This window comes from Cavia porcellus, unplaced genomic scaffold, assembly GCF_034190915.1.
Source record: "Cavia porcellus strain 051 isolate PalLab524CR breed Dunkin Hartley unplaced genomic scaffold, mCavPor4.1 scaffold_1, whole genome shotgun sequence".
Lineage (NCBI taxonomy): Eukaryota > Metazoa > Chordata > Mammalia > Rodentia > Caviidae > Cavia > Cavia porcellus.
Window position 1 is genome coordinate 55,926,532 of NW_026947484.1, and position 21,181 is coordinate 55,947,712.

General features: G+C 43.1%; 2 protein-coding genes across 4 annotated transcripts in view; one reads left to right on the forward strand and one right to left on the reverse strand.

Moving 5' to 3' along the window:
• The first annotated feature begins 1,735 nt into the window (after positions 1-1,735).
• On the forward strand, positions 1,736-20,364 carry Slc24a5 (solute carrier family 24 member 5). 2 transcript variants are annotated; one of them, XM_003471767.5, is made up of 9 exons: positions 1,736-1,966; positions 2,631-2,810; positions 12,543-12,626; positions 12,711-12,814; positions 13,147-13,247; positions 15,150-15,430; positions 17,290-17,496; positions 19,345-19,446; positions 19,937-20,364. In XM_003471767.5, the coding sequence occupies exons 1-9, from the start codon at positions 1,846-1,848 to the stop codon at positions 20,257-20,259; spliced, it is 1,503 nt and encodes a 500-aa protein (XP_003471815.1). In that variant the 5' UTR covers positions 1,736-1,845; the 3' UTR covers positions 20,260-20,364. The 2 variants fall into 2 exon arrangements, with proteins under 2 accessions (XP_003471815.1, XP_063104333.1); XM_063248263.1 differs by lacking the exon at positions 12,543-12,626.
• The window catches only part of Myef2 (myelin expression factor 2), a 35,344-nt gene continuing 33,681 nt past the window's right edge, over positions 19,519-21,181 (reverse strand). For both annotated transcript variants that reach the window (XM_063248274.1, XM_013154680.3), the window contains one exon: positions 19,519-21,005. In XM_063248274.1, the coding sequence (XP_063104344.1) occupies positions 20,842-21,005 (164 nt within the window). In that variant the 3' untranslated portion in view covers positions 19,519-20,841. The remainder of the gene's footprint in view (positions 21,006-21,181) is intronic.

Genomic DNA, 21,181 nt, shown 5'->3' on the forward strand with positions numbered 1-21,181 from the left:
AAAAAGAATAATATGAGACCTGCATGTGTGTTTTGTGTAGCTTTTTAAAAATGTGTTTTGATAGATTTTTAACATCCTTTTGCAGAATAAGGAATAAATGTGTGAAACACATGGACTTGGCCTCCTTTCAGGATAAAGCCACATATAAAAGGAGGATGTCTTTTCCACATGTGTTCTGGGATTGAGTTTGCAAGAATCACTGTGGTGTCATCAGTTTACAAGTCTTGGCTGAGCACCTACTGCGTGCAGGGCATGTCTGTGGTCACTGAGCTCCACCTTCTGACACTCGTCCCCTTTCTTAGATTAGTTAGCAGCTGTGGTCAGAAGTTTGCTCTGGGGGTTTGTTTTTGTAACCGTGGACATTTTATTTCTGTGTGGTGTTTCCTTGTATGTACTACCAAAGCGCTATTTCACACAGCTGCTCAGCATGAAGCAAAGTGGCTCCTTGCTCTCGTCTTAGTCACACTGGTGGCCACAGCCCAGGGGTACAGGAGCATGGACAGTGGGGACTCTGCCTGCTGAGAATCTGCTGTCCCTGGGCTCCACACTGATGACTCATTGTCCTCCCTCACCGCACATCTGGGTCTCCAGTTCCTAGAAAAGACAGCTTCTGAGAAGTTTATAACAGGAAACGAAACAAGAGTTGGAGAATTTTTACCAAGCCAAGATCACAAAGATCAGGAGGCAACTTATCCCTTTCCACCAGATAAACTCAGGTGTGAAACCTGAAATTCAGCAGGCACATCCATTTTTATGCTTGTCTGCAGAGCAAAGGAACCATGAAGGTTGCAAAAGTACAAAATTCCTTTATGACCGAAAGAGCTTTTACCTCAATCAAGACTAATCAATGATGAAAAAGGGGTAAATACAGCTCACGCGGCAGAGGCTGTGCTAAATAGACTATGTGTGTTCATGTGTGCAGTGCTCACCACAAACCAAAGAAAAATGACCCAAGAGATAACGGAACGGAAGAGCAGAAAGGTTAAATAGCTGGCCCACGGTCACACAGTTAGGAAATAGCAGTGCTGGGATTCGAATCGTGTAGGCTGGCTCCAGGACTTGTGCTATTAGCCACAAGTTACAAAGCTGCCACAAGTCCTTAGTAAACTAGCAAACATCACTGCTAGAGTAGGGAAGACAGCTGTCCCTAGCTGAACACTATCTGATTTGTCTAATTTGCTTTTGAGATGGCTCCTTCCTGCAGGAAGCATGGACAATTAATGACCAAGCATCATCCCTGCTGTCTCCGAGGTAGTTCTTGAATCTCTGGGCCTCCCTGCATCCCCCCCCCCCCCCCGCACACATTGCCACCATGTTCATTTGAAGTCACTGCTGCTTCTCTGCTAGGTTACTGCAGTCTCCTCCTCACCGACTTCCTACCTCCAGCCCTATGGGGCAGTGAAGCTAAGAAGCCAAAGCAGAACCACAAAAGAAAGCCGACTCAGTCAAGGAAAGCACAGGCACGGGCCCCGGCTCTTCCCAGGAGCAAGGACTGGGGAGAGAGGGGTGGAAACCATTGCAATAGCTCTGTACAAATCTAGAGAAAGCCCAAAGCTGCAGGAGGCAAAGTGGCTGAGGAGGCTGCCTGGGTCTGCCCTGAGCTCTGAGAACCTTGGGGACCCATGAGAGAATGCGCCTCAGCTCTCCTCCCCGGTTCCTCCTGGGGCTTGGGATTCCTGATTAGAGAAGCTTGGCTGGCTCCAGTCACCCTCACCCCCGTGCTGGCCTCACCGAGATGAGCCCCGGGCAGAGCCTGGGAAGCAGGAAGGAGACTCCTCACATGACTCTGCGAATCCTCTTTCTCCCCCTTCGTGGGTTGCCAGCTCCAGATAGAGCGCAGCAGAAATGCAGAGGAACCGGGGCCCAGCGTGGGCCAGGAGGGCCCTGGTGCTCAGCATCCTGGGAGCCATAGGACCCCTGCCTTCCCCGGGAGCCTCCCTGCCTCAGCGTCTCCCAAGGGCCACAGGTAGGCACCTCTGCGGCCAACTGCACCTGCTGGTTTGTTCCCAACTGCAGGGGTTCAGATGCAGGGTGAGGGAAATGTACCCGAGACTCTTGCTTCTTTCCTGCTGAGTTGGCTCTGATTTTTAGCGTTCAGCAAGGACAGTCAACATTTATGCTCCCTCTGGGAAGCTTTTCAAGATAGCTCTGTGATAATTCAAGCCATTAAGGGTTAGGCAAGTCTCTGGTTTTATTGTTTGAAAAAAAATCCATCACCCTCAAACCTCGGCCATCGGTAGACGGTTCTTTGCAGAGGCCTGAGGACAGCTTAGGCTCTGAGATGAGAAGATGAACTAGTGACTAGAAATATTTATTTACCAGAGACCCAGTTCCTACTGAGAGTGGCAGAGGGGTGAAAATTCCTTTCTAAGTACAGACACAAAAAGCGATTGAATAATTTCCTCTCTTTCAATCTTCCATCATCAGTTTGTTCCTGAATACAGCTTCCAACCCCAAAGGCCGATTACTTTAAGGCTCTCGGGCTTCACTACACTCAGAAGGGCCGTAGAGGCTTTCACATGGGTCTTAAAATTCCACCCAGATACAGCCCGGCTTAAGGGAAAGCTCCTGTGAGCTTGCATCTCGTGACTCCAACAATCACCACGCTGTCCCCTCCTTCCCCTCTCTAGGAAACAGCACCCAGTGCGTGCTTTCCCCCTCGGCCGAGTTTCCCGAAGGGTTTTTCACACCGCAGGAGCGTGCAGACGGCGGTGTGGTCATCTACCTCCTCATCATCCTTTACATGTTCCTGGCCGTGTCCATCGTCTGTGACCAGTACTTTCTGCCCGCCCTGGAGATCATCAGTGAAAGTAAGTTGCCTTCTGAGCTGGATGCGTGGCTGGGTGTGGCCAGGTGTGCTTAAAGCAGCTCACCTCAGTCCCGACTGGGTGCAGAGTGCTCACATCTGTGCTGTGAGGCCCCAAGTCTTAGGGAGCCAGCTGGGTGCGGTTCCTCTGGGGAGGGACTGGAGTCAAGAGCCTCCAGATGCTGCCACACACACTGCCAATCTCCAGGAACCTCCCGCGCACCATCCGGCCGGTTCCAGGATTTCACATTCATGCACTTGAGTTGTACTCCTAAATACGGTGCCACTGCTGGTCCTTACCACTTGATACTTTGAAAAATCTTACACGTTTGTTCTCAGAACAGCAAAACTTTATTTAAAGAGCTCGATGATGAGCACGTGAGACTAAGGCCTCCTCTTCCCACCCTGCCGTTAAGGACATGAGTGGATAGCTAAGAGCCAGTGAGAGAATGAATCCTACATCCTATCGGAGTGACGCAGGCATAGAACTGTGAATGCAGCTGTTAAAAATTAAGCTTTATTTCCAGTTTCTGAAACTAGGATCTGCCATCCAAGGCCCTGAGTTCTAGGCCTCCAGCCGCAGGCAGCGCCCAGGATATCAGTGCAAAAACAAAAACAAAACACACACCCGCACTGCCAGACTCTGTCTCCTGATGACCTGGTGCTCATCTCCAAGACAAACTGAAGGACTGGGTTTTCTATTTCAGGTTCTTGGGATTGCACAGAAACACCAGCATCTCTCTCCCTCTGTCTCCTTGTCTCGTCTCTGTCTGTCCATCTCTCTCTGTTACACACACACACACACACACACACACACACACACACACGCACACACATGCACACACGCTTGCTTTACCCACCCCATCTCCCAGCCCCACTGAACTGCAAAGCACCTGAGTCGTTCCCTTGCTCACAGCGGGAAGGCACTGTACTTAGACCCTACAGCAGCAGAGCCTAGAGACAGTAACAATTTACTGCAGTTAATTAACTGGAGTCAACACAAACATACATTTTTACACTTACATACTTCACCTTGGTGTTGATAATTTTGATGTGTGTTAAATTACCTTAACATGCTTTTTGTTCACTGAATGAAAAAATTCTTAAAAGGGAAGAAAATGGTAATCCCACCTATATATGTCCAGCCCAAAATCCTCACAGTTAAAAGTTGGCATATAGTATTCTTTTCAGTCTTTTGAAACATATATATATATATATATATATATGTGTATGTATATGTGTGTGTGTGTATATATATATATATAGAGAGAGAGAGAGACAAAGAGACAGAGACAGATACAACAAAGAGAGACACAGACAGAGAGAGAGGAAGGGAAGGAGGGAGAGAAAGAGATTGAGATCTTTACTTTTCCTCACATAATGCTCAATTTCGGACCAGGGATTTAGCTCAGCGGCATAAGCGCCTGCCTGGTAAGCATGAGGTTGTGAGTTTGATCCCTGGTACCAAAAAAATAAAATAAAAAAATATTCAATTATGCACTTTTCTTCCCATAGTTACTCTTCAAATACATGATTTTCACAGTCAGAATAAATAAACGATGTGAACACCTGAAAGGGTTTTCACATATTGCAAGTCTCCACTAGAAACATATCATTTTAAACTACAGTTACTCTGGACATTTGATTTGTTTTGAATACTATTATGCCCATACTTGTATAAATTATGTACATTCTTTTCTGGTGAATTTCTGATGGGGAGGTAGAGTCAACTATGTTAAGCCTCGTAAGTGCCGAAAAGCCTCCCTCGGAGGGTGTGCTGATTTAAACCTCCTTGATATACACAGTCTCCACTTGAGAAAATGTTATTTTTAATATGCTTTTCAATTACTGTAAACTAGAACTTCATTCTGCAAACTCTGTATTTATCCTCTTATTTATGGGGCTGAATATTTTATATGTTGAAATTTGCTTTGATTTCTGTGCTATTTTGCTCATATTCTATGGGAGAAGAAAGAAAAAATCAGTATTGCTCATTGATTTTTCAAGACTTAAGATATAAACATTTTCTGACATAATTTCTGTGTTGTATGATCTTTCATGGTTTGTTGTTGCCTTTTGATTTTGGGTCAATCACATTGAACTTTAAATATTTTAAGTAGGTTTATAAATCTCTAATCACTTTCCTTGTGGCTTTTTACTTAGATCTTTTTATCACTAGGCACTAAAAGTTATGTTTTCTTTTTGAAAGAGCGTTTTATTAGAACCTATTCACATTCCTTCTGGGGAGTTGGTGCCTATACATGACACATCCTAACTTCTTTTCTGCTCCATTCTCCTCTCCGTCTCCTTCTCTTACTGGTTTCTCCTTGGTACACTTTAGGTCTACATAATCACATTCATCACAGGGAATCTGTAACTGTCCGTGATGATTTGATTCTCTTTATTTCCCCTTCCTCTCCCCTCCCTGACCCTTTCTTCCCTCCCCACTCAAAAAAGCTTTGTTTCCATTTTTTCCTTCTTTTCTCATTTTTTTCCTTTTCCCTTCTTCACTTTCCCTCCTCCCTCTCTTGGTCCTCCTCGAATTTGAACATTTTCTTTGTATTTCATGATACCTATTATCTATTTTGGTCCTTATTTACACTTTCAATTTCTCACACTGGACAAACAAAGCGGTGTTTACACACATCTGATTTATGTCACTCAAGAATATGGTCTCCAGGTTCTTATTTTCTTTCCCTTATCATTTTCCCCTATTTTTATTTCTTCATCTTAAAATCTTGTCTTCTTATGGAATATAAGACCATTTTTCAAGCTGACCAATTTTCAAATACTTGGTTTATATGTTTGTAACTGCTTCTTTATCCCAACCCTATTCTAAAAAATTTATTCATGTCTGCACCACACATTTAATCAGAAAAGTATAAACAACTAAAAATTTAACTAAATTTCACTATACCATTAAGAAATCTAAATTCCACAGTACTCCACACGTTCTAAACCATGACTGCCCTAAACAATGGCAGGACTGAAGGAAAAATTCCATGAAAAATTTTGTTTACAAAGTCCTCTTAAAAGTGGAGATAGCTTTTCTAGCCTACAGAAGCAACTGTTGCATTTCAATTTAGATTATGACTTCAAAATAATGTTCGTTAAGAGATTTCACATGCCTGTCCTAATGACTTCTGTCTTGCCACTTGTGGGATTGCCCGGGGGACAGTACCAGCAAACATGTCTCTCCAGCAAATCTCCACGCCACAGACTAAAATGCAGTAGCTGTTACACACACTGTGGCTGTGGACCCCATGCCACCGTCAGGTTGTTATGAACTGAGCCTGCCTCTGAAAACTGGCAACAAACGAGATTGAAACCCTGCTAGCTCAATTCATTTCTAAATGCTTACGTGTTCATTCTGCCCTGTCTCTCTTCAAGGTCTAGCCTGGTCTCATCCAAACTGTGACAGCAGCAGTAAAATGATTCCCCACCATGTGTTTCCGTCCACGGAAACTGGCGCCAGAAGAGTCTGCAGACATGGCCCCTTCCCGCAGCTCTTCAGTGAGCACTGAGTTGTAATACTTTGCTCATTTTATCAGCTAATAATTGTTAATGTCATCCTCAAAGCAGTTTGGTGAGACACCCCACAGTGGGCTGAAGTTAACTGGTCAGCTGTTTATCGTGATACAATTACAGAACTAGTGTAGTGCGTGCCCATATAAACGTATGCATATAGTGTGATGTGTGCCCAGGTAACTGTACGTCCCCGAAATCCCGCAGACTGTGTAACATACTGACTCTACTTATGAGAAAATGATCAGGGAATGAGGAGAGCCTGTGCTCAGCAGAATCTTCACCTGTCTAATGTCAACATTCAAGCGGGATCTTTACTGCTGTGTAATTTTACATTTCCTTGTCTGAGATTAGCTGCCATCAAGCAAGTTTACGATGTGTTCCTCTCAAAGGCACTGAAAATTTTGACAAAAACATATATCAAATCCCCACTGTGACTATGGGGCAGTATACAATAGAGGCTATGTGAAATCATTTAAGAGCCAGTTTAGACTCTTGGCAACATTATACAGGGCTTTAATTAATGTTATAAACACTTCCTCCATAATAATTGGGTTCTCAGGCCTACACATTTTGTCTGAAATGTACATAAGATCCTAGAATAGCGCTAAGCACCTAACTATCACCTGTGATGCGGATAGTGCTCTGAGTTCCAGCCAGGAACAGGATGGGCTTGTAGGCCACTGGCCCACCCCTGCCCCATCACTGTGTCCCTCCACCTTCACATCACCATGAAGGCTCAGGGTCCTAGGGAACCTTTAGCAAGGGGAGGCTCAGGAGTGGAGTCCCCATGCAGGAGCAGAACCGGAAACTGTGGAGGGCAGAGGCTCTTGCCAGTAACCTAGCAGTGCCCCCGCTCAGCCCAGCCTATGCACAGTGGTCCAGCAGCTTCTCAGAGACGCTGCCAGCAGATCCTTCTAGTGAGGATTCTGGTTTTCCCTGCTTGCTGTACTTGCGATCAGAAATGTCGCATGGCCTCCTCTCTGCCCTTCAACCCTGGAAAAGCATTGCACATATCTCTACTGGGCAGATTGAGACATTTTTCTATCACCTTAATCTGCAAAACCAGGTTCTGGGAAACGAGTTATGTGCTTAGGGGTTCAAGCCCAGGGATCCAGAGGTAATGGGATAAGCAGTGAAGCCCAGGCAACATCCTTCACTCTCGTCAGCTGTGCGCTCTAGGTTCTTGCTCAGCAGAAGCTCGGAGGAACAGAGATGAGAATTCCGGGCTGTAAGGAATGGAAGCAGCCCCTGTGGTCTCGCTCATGTATGTAAGCGTGACTTTATAACCTTCGCCCAAGATCCTCGTGCTTGGTCTGCGAAGTGAGTCCCATGACCTTGAGGACAGAACTGGTACTGTTTGCTTGGGTGTTTCTAGCCCTTTCTGGCTCTTTGAGCTAACCTGCTTGCTGACTGCTCTGTGACAATGCTGAGACTCCTCGTAGGACCGGAAGGGAGGAACACAGCCACCATATACTCCAGCGGCACATGACACTAGCAATCTATTTGGGACATAGTGTCCACTCTGGGACCACGTTCCAGTCCCTGCTCTGCCAGTTACTAACAGACCTTGGGCGAGGGCTCTGTTTCTCTCTCTCCCAGCTTTGGCATCAGGGAAACAGGGTAAGTGGAGTTCTTTGCCCAGGAGTTTGTTGCCCAAGTGCATGAGCAAATGCCACGGAAGTACTCACTCAGGACCTCACACACAGGAAATAGCCATCGAATGCTCACTGTAACTCAAGCGCAGACTAAGGTTAGACACCTTCACCCAGGGGAGAGGAAAGTGGATAAGGCACATGATCAAAGCTAATACAAATATGACCAAAGCAAATAGCAAATCTGTGATGTCTGCCAGAGCGTGAAACCTAGTTTAAGGTAAATAAAAGCAAGTACTGTTTCCCTAGGTAGGTAGTAAGCTTATAGAACCCTTTATTGTGTCTGTCTAGATAATCCACATAGCAGCTGTACCTTATATTGCTAAAATATTTTGTTTAAAGTTCCTTTTATCTTACATTAGTATCCATATCATGCTAGTCCATTTCTAAAAATACTTAATTATTTCAAAAGTGATACTTTTAAATTATTTTCAAGTATAACCTAATATATGATAACTTCATTAAAACCCAAACAAGACTATTACTTCTTATCTTTATGTTCAGTGTAAAGAAAACGGTACGCTTTGACTTGGAAAAGGGCATCTCAGAGTTTTGAACCTGTTTGCAGCAGCTCTCTGTCGATTTTCCCAAGATAGCTACGTAAAACAAACCCAAGAACCTCTTTTTAAATATCATGATAATAAGCTATTAGGTTAGAAATTCCAATTTATGCACCATGCTGATACTTAAGCAAACGATTTTAATATGAATGGGAGGAAACACAGCTTCATAAAATGTTGGCATTTAGAAAATTATTTTCACTTTCTCTAATACTTTATGATTCAGAAATATGGAAAAGAAAATACAAGTTTTAATTCTAGGTGGAATCGGTTCTAAATTGACAAAACTGGGAACGGAATAACTCTTAAGTGTGGCATTTGGATACCTGTAGTTTCAGGAGATTGTTTAGTTCTTAATCCTCATGAAATTTACAGAGGTCAAAGTTTCCCAGGGCACAAAGGCTTCAGACGCGAGCTTTGCCCGTTACCCGGGCACGCGGGCTCCTGAGAGGCTGAGCTTTCTTTGTTGTTCTTTGTCCTCTGATCTGAAGCGTGGTCCCCTTGGCTCGAATTTAAAGCCACACCACGCACTCAGATCTAATGGAGCATGGAGCAGCCTGTAAGTTACCGGGCTGCTAAGGCAGGGAGCGTGATGTGGCTGGGTATTAACCAGCTTTCTGATGTCAAGTGGATCTAGTTTCGCATCCCATCATCTGACTCCAGGCAAGCTGTGGCCAGGTAATTGTGAGGGCCAGAGGTCAAGTGTCCTGTGGATACTAAGGCTATGGTCAGGCGGACTTCACTCTACTGTTACCGCCGTTAGACTGAGGACAAGGGGTCCTGTCTTCCACAGAATCAGTTCTCTACAGGTGTTTTGGAATGCATTCCTTCATAGCTCAGGCAAAATACAAGGTAGTAAATGTAACCAGATTATTTTATTATTAAAATGCTACAAAATATATATATATATATATATATATATATATATATATATATATATTAAAAGGAACTGTTTTTAAATTTTATGGCCAGTTGGTCAGAGTTGTAACACAAATGTGTATATTGTATATAAGTGTGTCTATATACTATATATGTATATGCACGCACACTGTTTAGAGTGGTTTTATGAAGATAGCACAGCCCTCCTTTGGTACCACAAGGGGCTCATTCCAGGACCCCTCTGATGATCCCCAGCTCTGGGGTGCTCGAGTTGCTTCTATAACATGGTACCCTATTTTTATATAACCTGCATTCCTTCCTTAGCATTACATCACCTCTAACTCACTTACAATACCCCAAACAACAGCAAGGTTAGTTTGTAGCTGTTTCACCCGGTCATTTAGGAGACAAAGACATGAGAAGTCTGTGTAGAACAGATGTGGTTTTCTCTCTGAATGTCTGCCACATGGAGTGCTTGAGTCTGAGGACATGGGGCCTGCGGGAGCAGAAGGCACATGCCTCACATCTTCATAATCACTTGGGAAAGAAACTTGATGCAATGCAAGCTACACCAGGCTTCCCCGTCACACTGCAGACAGATGCTCAAGCGACACAGCCAACAGCAAACAGTCAGGCTGTGGTCAGAGGCCCCCCGGACTCAACAATCCCATCTCGAAAGAATGTTTCACAGTCGAAGTTCCTTTGGCAGCAAAGCAGCTCAGCCGTCTTCTTCCCTGACCTGTCTCTATACCTGGCTATGTATTTTTCCCACTAGAAGTAAAGCTCCTCGAGGGCAGGAACACTGGTTGAGTGCCCTATTCCTAGCACAACAAGAAGCACCCCACATAGTAGATTGAGGAAGTGTAACATATAAATAAACAACAGCCAGACAGTTATCTATGGAGCCAAAGATAATTAACAAGTAAGTCCAAAACCAGTGGCTTAGAACAGTGATCACTGCCCACATAATGTCCCATACTCAGAAACATCACAGATTGTCACAAAAGTTCACTCAGGCTCCGCAGGAGACTCTTATTTATTCCTTGTTTTTTCTGGGGTCCTGGGGCCTCATTTTCTAAAGAAGCGCTCTGCCCACTGAGTTTGTGCTGGGCCTCTGTTTAAACACAGTGTAGAAAGGTCCTGGAAAAACACATGGGGTGAAAATGCCTCAGTACCCTGTTGTGTAAAGTTCAATCTGCCCTATCAAGAAACAAAACGCAATCTGCAAGGTCAAAGGCCAGGGTCGCACCCAAGGAGGAAGTGGGTGTTGGTCCCCAAGATGAAGACCAGGACACACCACTGGAACAGGGACAGAAGAAAACACCAGGGTCCAGCAAATGAAGAGCCAAAGGGATACAGTCAACAACAGTAATCAGCAGTTTGCGACCAAGAGGCGCAGGAGTGGAACCCGTAACCTGGGGAGAGAGGGGGCCTCTAGCTGGCCTCCAGTCTGCAGAAAGCCCAGCTGGACTTCCAGGGCAGCCTGGCCAAAGCCTCCCCAAAGCAGAGTTGAGGTTACGTCTTCAGCATGGCCTCCTCTTCCCCTTCACACAGTGGAGCTCGCCGCTCTAACACCAAAAGGCCCAAAACCATACTGAGTCTCGTGGCACTGGCTAAGTTAAAGCATATGCAACTTATCAAGTCTAGAGGATACACACACAACTATTCAAACAGTGGCACTGTGTCTTCCTGCGTTTCTTAAGAGTTTTAATAGATCAATGTTTTAAATGTTTATACAATATTTAAAATTAAATTGTATTAGATATTAAGTACTTTGTAATTAGTGTGGATGCTGTAGTCAGGGTTGTGAGAACCATCAAGAGTAAGGACACAGGATTTATACTATTATTTTACGATGGTCACCCAGAGTTAAACACAACAAAGTGCAGGAAATCTGTCCACAACACTAAAGACCTAGGGACACACCACTGGAACAGGGACAGAAGAAAACACCAGGGTCCAGCAAACTAAGAGCCAAGGACCTGGAGCCCACAGCAGTGTCCCACATGAGTCCAGATGAAGACCCATGACAGTGTTCCCCACGAGGCCAACTGGAGGCCCAGAGCCCAAACGAGGATTCACGCCAGTCTATTTTATGGATCCGCCCTGGGAAGGTCCAAAGGTCAGTGGTGGAAGCTAAAAAGTCTACGCCAGTGGGGTGGAGCTGTGTTGATAGGATGAGGGTTCTACACTGGAGCCAAGAAGTCATGCTCAAAATAAGGCCCAGGACTGTCCTGAAAAGTACCACAGCCATCCTCAGTGACAAGGAGGTCCCGAGCTCCTCAGATGAGAACAGTTGAGTACCTGCCAGTAAGCTGGTGTGACAGGCTTCTCCTGAAGATTAAACAGCATACATCTTCCCCTCCGGAGCCAGGAAGCCATGCTCAATGTAAGGACCAGAGCTCTCCCAAAGTGAACCACAGCCATTCTCACCACCAAGGTCTCAAGCTCCTGTGATGACAGTGGCCAAACTCATACTGGGGAAGCTCGTCATGATGAGCTAGCTCCTCCAGGAGAACCAATGGCTCCAAAGACCACCACTTAGGAGAATCCAGTGTGTCGCTCTTCCTCTCCACGTCTCTATTTACGCTGGCAACTCTCCCCCGGTGGCCATCTACACTCAGCACCATGCTGATTTAATTCAGCTGGTATTAAGCTGAACACCAGTTTTTAAATCTACAACAGTGGACACTGCAGATTTGTGAACAAGCTCAATTCAGCTTCACCTAAAGATCTTAAGTAGTAATGTGCACTCTTCTTTCCAGTGGGGTACCTTAGTTTTAAAGGTGTTGCTCCTCCTCGTCTACAGCTGGGAATGTCAGCTGGGTTGGAAACAAGCCCTAATCTTGGTGACCAGGATAGCACAGTGGCCCCCCGGTGGTGTCTCCCCATTCCTGTAGAGCATTCAGTTTGGGCTCCATGAAGAAAGCAGGGCACTAGATTATTCTTTTTCTAACCCTCCCATTTTACTTTCCAGCTCAGTCTTTGTGTAGCTAAATCTCATGTTAATATGTCTTACGTGAAGCTACAGCCTTGCATGTCTGTTATATTCAGCTGTGAAAACATCCTTTCGCTTGTTCCTTCCTCGGGCACAATAATCATTTCATGTATCCTCAGCCCTTGGATTATCTCAGGATGTGGCAGGCGCGACGTTCATGGCAGCGGGGAGCTCAGCTCCTGAGTTGGTGACCGCTTTCCTGGGTGAGTGTGGCTCTTTCTGCTTACTGGATGTAATTTGATTTTCTTCAGGTGAGCACTAACTTGCAGCTGCCCTCTTACCAACAGGTGTATTCATCACAAGGGGGGACATCGGCATTAGCACTATTCTCGGATCTGCCATCTATAATCTCCTTGGCATCTGTGCAGCCTGTGGCTTGCTCTCTAACGTGGTATGTAAGAAGACTTTACTCAATAAAGCGTATCATCTTGACAAGTTATAAAAGTAATTCATTGTCCGGGATGAGCAACAAGCCACTAGTAATACATCAATCGCATTTAATCAGTGGAAAAGCACTTATGCAATTTAGGTAACCTGGTAGTTCCTGTTCCAATTGGTATCAGTCAGGGTGTGTTTAGAAACAATTATTCCTCCAGATTTCTTTCTCTCTAAGCAATACACAAAAGGTAACAGCTTTAATATGCAAATGGCCTCAGCAGTGTACCACCCCCCATGCTGGATTCCCTGCCCACAGCAGTGGGGACAAGCTGCTCTCGTCCACAGGTCTCACCACTGTCCTGCTGGCCTCTGTTCAGGGACTGCACAGCGTACACTGTGAGCGCGGCAGCACTTTTTGCCATAATATTTGACAACAAAGTTTACTGGTAAGTGCAAAATTACTGTGACTCCCCTATAAAACCTAACTAGAGCATGAAGTCCAATGGCTTGGGCACCTTTATGCAGAGATGCCATCCTGCCACTTCTCAATGATATGCCCCCTCCACTCCTTATTCCCAGTTGCTGGAATGTTCTACCTTCCTCACAGCTGCCGGTGGGTTCCCCTCATGGCCTGATGCTGTTTTTTGCTTTTGGTTTTTTTTAGTCACCTCACGGTCTTGTATTTTCTCATGATTCACTGGAGACCATCAATTTTTCCTCTCCATCAGCTGGCTGTCCAGAAATTTTCCCCAATTTTTGTTGGCTTTTCTTCTGCTAGGTTATTGCTTACCTTGCTTTGGAGAGAGGCGGTCATGGCCACAAAAGACTGGAAAAAAGATAGTAAAAGAAGTGAAATACGTCCCTGCCAATTTCTCTTGGATGTTCATCTAGCGGGAAGAAGTGTACAGCTTTCTTCCTCTAGGAGCCAGCATTCAGCAGTCAGCATTAAAATCTGTCTGTTCTCCTGTAATCTCTCTCTGCACCGCTGGTACAAAAACATGAAAATGACAGTGACTGTGAACAGATACAAATTTTTTCAAATGCACACCAAACATCTATTAGGTGTCCACCATTATTCTGGGCATCTGAAAGACAGACAGTAAAACACACAGCCACACATGCTGTGCCTTATATTAACTCTGGAGCACAGGAGAGAAATAGAAAACAAGGAGAAGCGTGCTCAGTGATCGAGAAGCTTTGCGGCACCAGATGATACCTGCCATCCAGAAACTTAAAACCCAGCAGGGAACATGACAGCTGAGTGAGTCATCCTGATGCAGCTCGTGTGAGCCCAGAAAGGATCTTTCTGGAATCAGCAGTCTGTAAGGGCCAGTGACTAAAGGGTCCGAGCCAGTGAATGCCCCACACTAGGAAAATGAAGAGCTCTGTTGGCTCAGCTGCAGCAGAGGCTTTCACAGCTCTGCACCGACAGGTCCAGATGCCGTACCATGAGCTGGCCACAGATGGTTAGGAAGCCGGAGGAAGGGGAAACAATTCTCAGGGCCTCTGGGGCAATGGCTAAGGTTATCTTTGTTTCCTTGTCAGTGTAAGCCCAATTCAGTTACAATAAAATAAAAAAATCTCAGTATGGCCACTAAAAAGTCCCCCCCCCCCCGTGTAACATATTCTAAACAGTTTCACAAAGTTCTTAGAATAAAAAGCTCAAATAGGCACAGCTGAAATAATTCTTTTATAATTATTACATGTATGGGGAAATTAACTGTATCAAAGAACTGAAGTAGAAAATGCTCATTACAGGTGGGTGTGGTGGCACCCACCTGTAATCCCAGCACTCGGGAGGCTGAGGCAAGAGGATCACCCCAAGTGTGAGGCTAGCCTGGCTACAAAGTGAGTTCAAGGCCAGCCTTAACCATATAAGTGAAACCCTGCCTCAAGCAGACCAAAAAACAAACAAACAAAAACAACAACAAAAAAATGCTCATTACGACTCCTTAGTTTTATTTTGAAAATCTCCAATTATTATTATTATTATTATTTGGTACCAAGGATTGAACTCACGACTTCACGCTTGCCAGGCAGGTACTTATGCCACTGAGCTAAATCCCCAGCCCTTCAGGACATATTTCTTAAAGATAAGAACTCTTAAAAATTAGGTCAGTGGCATAACAAAAATATCTACAAATATTGGATTAATGCTGCTTTTGTTAGAATGTTATCAAAAAGGATGGTACTAACTAGGGCTGGGGATGTGCCTCACCAATGCAGTGCTTGCCTGGCACGCACAAGGTAAACAAAAACAAAAACAAGGAAAGAGCACAATCCCAGTCATTAACTCTAAAATTACTGCTGCTTTAAGTTCAAAAACCAAGTTGCTCTTTAATTTCTAGGTATGAAGGAAGTACACTGCTTTTGATATACGGACTCTACGTTTTGGCGCTGAGTTTTGACATTAAAATCCGGCAGTGCGTTCTGAGAAAATGCGACGCTAGCTGCCCCTGTCTGGCTGGCGCTATGGAGGACAGAGGTGCACAGGCGCTGATGGACTGGGAAAACGAGGGCCAGCCGTTCATCCGCCGCCGGTCGAGAACCGACAGCGGGATCTTTTATGAAGACTCAGGCTACTCCCAGCTCTCCTTAAGTCTGCATGGTCTCAGCCAGGTTTCAGAAGGTAATAACCACAGCCTGCCCCCAGGAACACCTTGAGAGCCTCAGTTCAAGTTAGGCTGCTGTGTACCGATTACGTAATACAGCAGGGGTTTAGGGCTAATCTCGTTCCAGACCTTAAGGAGTTGCCAGTATTTCTTCAATAAAATAACCTGCAGTTTCTAACTGGAACAGACTGTATAAAATCTGGCAGTGACAGATTAACAGAGAAAGGAGCATCTAACTGAGCTTTGTAGGATGGTGTAAGCAATAAGCAAGCAGAACTAAAATCTGTACCAACCTAAGTGACATAGATACAAGTAAAGAACGGTCCAAGGACTGAGGCCAAGGGAACATTAGCCAAAGGCCTGCTGAAGAACTTGCACAGGTGAGGCCCAGGCAGCACACCCTTGGTAAGGAAGCAGGACAAGGCTAATGGAAAGGAAGGTGACAGGGCCCTGAATGCTAGCGTGTGAGCCCTGGAGGGCGTGAGCCCTGGAAGGCGTGCCAGCAGGAACATGATTAGAGCTGTACTTCAGGAATATCACCCCAAAACAGAGTTTGCAGAAGCTTAAACACAGGGCCAGAGACAAGTTTGCAAGAGGGTGTGGCAGGGCTGGCGTGTCTCTGAGGGAAGGCAATGCCCATGAGGGAGAAGAGATTGAGACAATGCTGAGGAAAGCATGGCCAAGACTTGGTGGCCTAGATACTGCAGGGGCCAGAAAAGGGACAGAAAACTAACTCCAAGATGTGAAGTCTTGACTGAGCAAACTAGAGTTTGCTCAGTCAAGGGACTGGGTTGGGAGAGGTAAAAAAAACAGCTAAGACTTAACCATCATATGAAGCAGTAGCAAAACATGGAAGTACCTGTACTCAGTGGAAGTCAAATTCAGCTACGGCTAGAATGTATGAATGGATGAATCACTTCTTGAGTTTTAGCTATTTGGATTCTATTTTAACTATTAAGAAGCACTCTAATTTACTACTTTAAAGAATTAAAATATTACTTTTTCCTCTTCTTACAATAGTTAGTTTCTATCTTTAAAGTATAAGTATGTGTCTATAAGTTGTATAACAAGAAAGTCAAAAAAGCCCATTCAAGTTATTTTATTACATTCAAATTTTATCTATATAAACTAATGGCTAAGGCATTATGAACTCAGGATTTTACTGGCATTTTTTGTAATGTGCCTTGCTCCAATAAAAGTACATTATTTTTAAAATGCCATACAAATTTTAAGCAATTCCAAAATGCATACCCATTTTTATCTAATGTATCATTATTACCCATGCCCTCTAAAATACAGAACAAACTGAATAAAAGGATACACTGAGATCATTTAAATTACACTGTAGATTATATGCTGATTCCTAGTTTCTGAAGGTTCTTTTTAAGATTCATCGAGGCACCTGAATTTAGTTAATAAAGCAGTGATATTGGCCATAACACTCACACAAAGTTAGTGTAGAATATGCAACTTACTGAAAGCGTTGCTATAGTGATGTTACATTCTCTGAGTGTGCATGATCTCAGGGCAGCTCAGAGGTAGCATCTGCTCCCTAAACACAGTCTCTACAGAGAAACGAGAAACAGCAACTCCCACTTCGGACAGTCTCTGGCATATGGAGAAAATGGCACAAGACATTCTGATAACTGAGGCCATAAATCAAGAAATCTGAGCGTGACATCTTGCACTGTTTGCCCTACAATTCCAATTAGTTTCTTTTTGCCAGCAATATCAGTAATGAGGTATTCAAATGCTTTAAGTGGTCTTTTAAAAACTGATACAGCTAATTTATTTCAATATAGCTTTCTAAATGGACATTTCTGATTTAATTGGCCATTTGAGAAAACTCAAAACTCTTTTAATTTTTCCACAACAGATCCACCAAGTGTTTTCCACATGCCTGAAGCAGACTTTAAAAGAATTTGCTGGGTATTATCCCTTCCTATCATTACATTACTTTTCCTAACAATACCAGATTGTCGAAGAAAGTTTTGGAAAAACTACTACATGATCACCTTCCTCATGTCTGCGCTGTGGATATCAGCATTCACCTACATCCTGGTTTGGATGGTCACTATAACTGGTATGTATTTTAAATGTAACAGGACAAGAAAACCATTTCATGTAAGAAAAACCTGCATTATGTTTGCTTAAAGTAATCAAGGGTGCACTTCTCTTTCAGTAGGACAAAAAGTGCTATTTACAAAAATATTCAATATAAATATAAGATCATTCAGACTTTGAAAGCTGTATTAACTATATTTTCCCTGCTTATTACACTGCATGAAGTATAATTCAAAGAATCATTGTAAAATAAATCCATGTATGCATTATGCTACTAATTAAGTCCCACTGTCTGGAGTGCACAGTAAACGGCCCTTCGCAGTGAATGGCACTCCACAGTGACACAGAGAAGGAGCCAGGCTCTTGGGAAAGCAGTGCATGCCCACTGGATTCTGCTTTTCAACACAGCAACATAAATACACTATAAAATGATGGAAAAGGACATAAAATACAAGTTTTCTTTTAGGTTTCTACTATCTTCACCGTTATTGCCTGGTCATAATCTACTCTGATTTTCAAATGAAAAATGCAAAATATGGACAAAAGAACAAGCAGGGTTGGGGGTTTCTCTCACAAAGGTTAAGCTGCACTGGCACAGGTCACAGTGTCCGACGTCCGGCCTGCCAGCGCTGCACCACCCAGCCTGCTTCTGCCCGTGAAGCTGTGTTGAACACAGCCCCGTGGCTTACATGCCCGCCATAGCAACTGTTCTCCACCCTACACGGGGTACTTTGTGACTGCACAGAGCCTGCAAAGTTTAAATAACTGCTGTCTGCCTTTCCTCCCAAAGTCTGCTTACCCTGGCTTTTCTAAGTTAATATATGTATTAGAATCACAAAGAGCAGAATATTTTTCTTTTTTAATAAGGAAGATGGAAATGTCCAGTTAATTTGCATATTAAATCTGTCCACTTTCTCAAATCACATTTGATATTAAGAAAACACGAAGAGAGCAGAATCATGTAAAGATCACAGAACAGGGCCTCAGGGTGATCAAGAATGGTGCTATTTATGCACACAGGAGCTCCAGCAAGTATTGAAAACTAACAGCCAATTTCAATTCAGTACCAATAAGCATGCAGAAAGTAAGCTGCTTTCTAATTAAGCTCCTTTCTTTAGCATTTTGAAAGGAAAAAACCATTCTAGCTACATTCCCAGTTACATTAAAAGAGCAGTTACATGTGCCTTTCCCTACCTTTCTTAAACTTCCCTGTTTATGTTTCCAGGAAAAATGTTGAACTGATATCAAATTTAACAGAAGTATTAATAACTTAAGACCATACATTAAGAGATAAGTAAAAAGCAAAAAGGTTTCACTTTTATCAGAGATACAGATTTTACCAAGGAAACACTAAAGTTGTATCACTAAAGCAGTTTAAAAAAATGTATACATCTTAACACACCTAATAACTTAAAAATAGATACTATTTTTAACTCTAATACTTTAAAAAATGTTAAAGAAACCAAGACAATGTTCAATCCCCTTAGCATGTACTGAGCAACAGCCCTACTGGGAGTACTGCAGACAACTATAACTTCCCGGAGGGTAAAATAAGGCGATCCCTCATTGGTCAAAGTTTGGCCAAGTATTTTAAAAATCTGTACTGCCACCTTACCTACCAACCTACATTACCAACCTGACTCCAAAGGTTTTGCTATTTAGAAACTGGCTCAGAAATCTAAAAAGGGGGTGTAGCGGATATGATCAAAAATGTATGCACTAAAACCTAGTATTTTGTAAAAATTAATAGGTACTAGTAATAAAAGCAGAAATAATCTAAACACGCCCGTGGTTCTTTCTGAATGAGAAGGAACTGTCTGTGAAGGTTCTAACGGCGTGTAATATGCAGCATCTATGCTTCCCACAGGGGAGACTCTGCGGGTCCCTGACACCGTGATGGGCCTCACCCTACTGGCTGCAGGAACTAGTATCCCAGACACAGTCGCAAGCGTGCTGGTGGCCAGAAGAGGTAAGACGTGGGCCTCAAACTCAAGCTAAAGTGCCCATTCCATAAGCATGGCTAAAATACACTGAGTCAAAGTAACTTTAAAAATATTTATTTCCTCATTTAACATACTTTTAAGAAAGAAAAAAGGGACTCAAGGGCAAGAGTTTGCTATATAATACCATAGCAGTTTCACTCAATCTGATCCCCCAAATAATATTGGAATGTGCATTAAATAGTAACTAGTTAAATCAGAATGAAAAGCAATGAGTAAGCTACATACCTTGTTGCGAAATGGTTTAATAAATAATTATTATTAAATAAATGTTAAGATTTTAAATACTAACCGAAGGAAAAGTTTAAAATACAAATTCAACAAGATGCAATATCTAATAACAATTTTCTAAAACTAACCAAAAAACAAAAAAAAAGTATCCAGTGTTTTTCTTACAAAGGCTATCAATGAAATACAGTACTGGTGAGCACACTTTACCAGAATGCTTCCTGCCTGCAGGGAGAGGAGACATGGCGATGGCCAACATTGTGGGGTCCAACGTGTTCGACATGCTGTGCTTGGGTGTTCCCTGGCTCATTCAAACTGCATTCGTAAACACATCCACCCCCGTGGGAGTGAACAGCAGAGGACTCACCTACATCACCATCTCCCTCACCGTCTCAATTATTTTTCTCTTTCTAGCAGTTCACTTTAATAATTGGAAACTAGACCGGAAGTTGGGTGTAGTCTGCCTATTACTGTACCTGGGGCTTGCTACACTATCAGTTCTATATGAACTTGGAATCATTGGAAATAATAAAATAAGGGGCTGTGGGGATTGATTTTATTAATAGTGTTATGTGGAAAATGGGAATGGGAGAACACAGAAGAAAAAATCCCTTTCTTCATTTAAGTCAAATAAAAACATCCTGAACTTTATAATCTAACACTTGAAGTAATTCTTTACGCCAAAGAAAAGCACTTTAAAACCAACTGAAATCATATTCTAATTAGTTGGAGCCCTTCTTTTCATGGACAACTAGAAAGTGTAAAACAAAAGCTTTGAAAAACCCATCTATCTTTCACCTCACAATAAATTGATAAAAGCTGGGCAACCAAAACAGACTCTTCTATGCCTAGTGAAAACAACGAGAAGATGGCTTATTTCTTTAAAAACAGTATAACCATTCATTTAAACTGAATGACCAGACGTGCTGTTTTTAGAAACCCAACATAAGATGAACAACAACAACAAAAAAAGTCACAGTATATTTTTAACATTATACTGTTGAAAGCTGGTGGGAATTTTAAAAGTTCATTTTTACAGCTTTTATAAGCATATGATATTACTAAAACAAACAAAAAGACTATTTCTAAAAGATTCAGCAAAAAACAAATGAAGGAATGTTCCAAATGGAGTGAAATCATGCGTTACGATCTAAGCGGACATCAATCTCCCTGCCGCTGATTTTAATGCCATTCATGATCCTGCAGGCCTTTTCTGCGGACTCTGAGGAATCAAACCGGACTGTCCCACAGCCTTTGGACTTTCCGTTCTCCATTTTAATTTCTGCAAACATGACATGGCCTGTAAAAGAAAACATTACAGAAGTATTAGTCGTTTTACTATATGGCCTTGAAATTCCTTACAGCCAATGAAACAGTAATTTGGCTAGAAACAGCATTAATGATAAAAATAATTAATTATATTATTATTTTATATTCTGAATGTAATACAATCCACATACAGTAAAAAATAATATT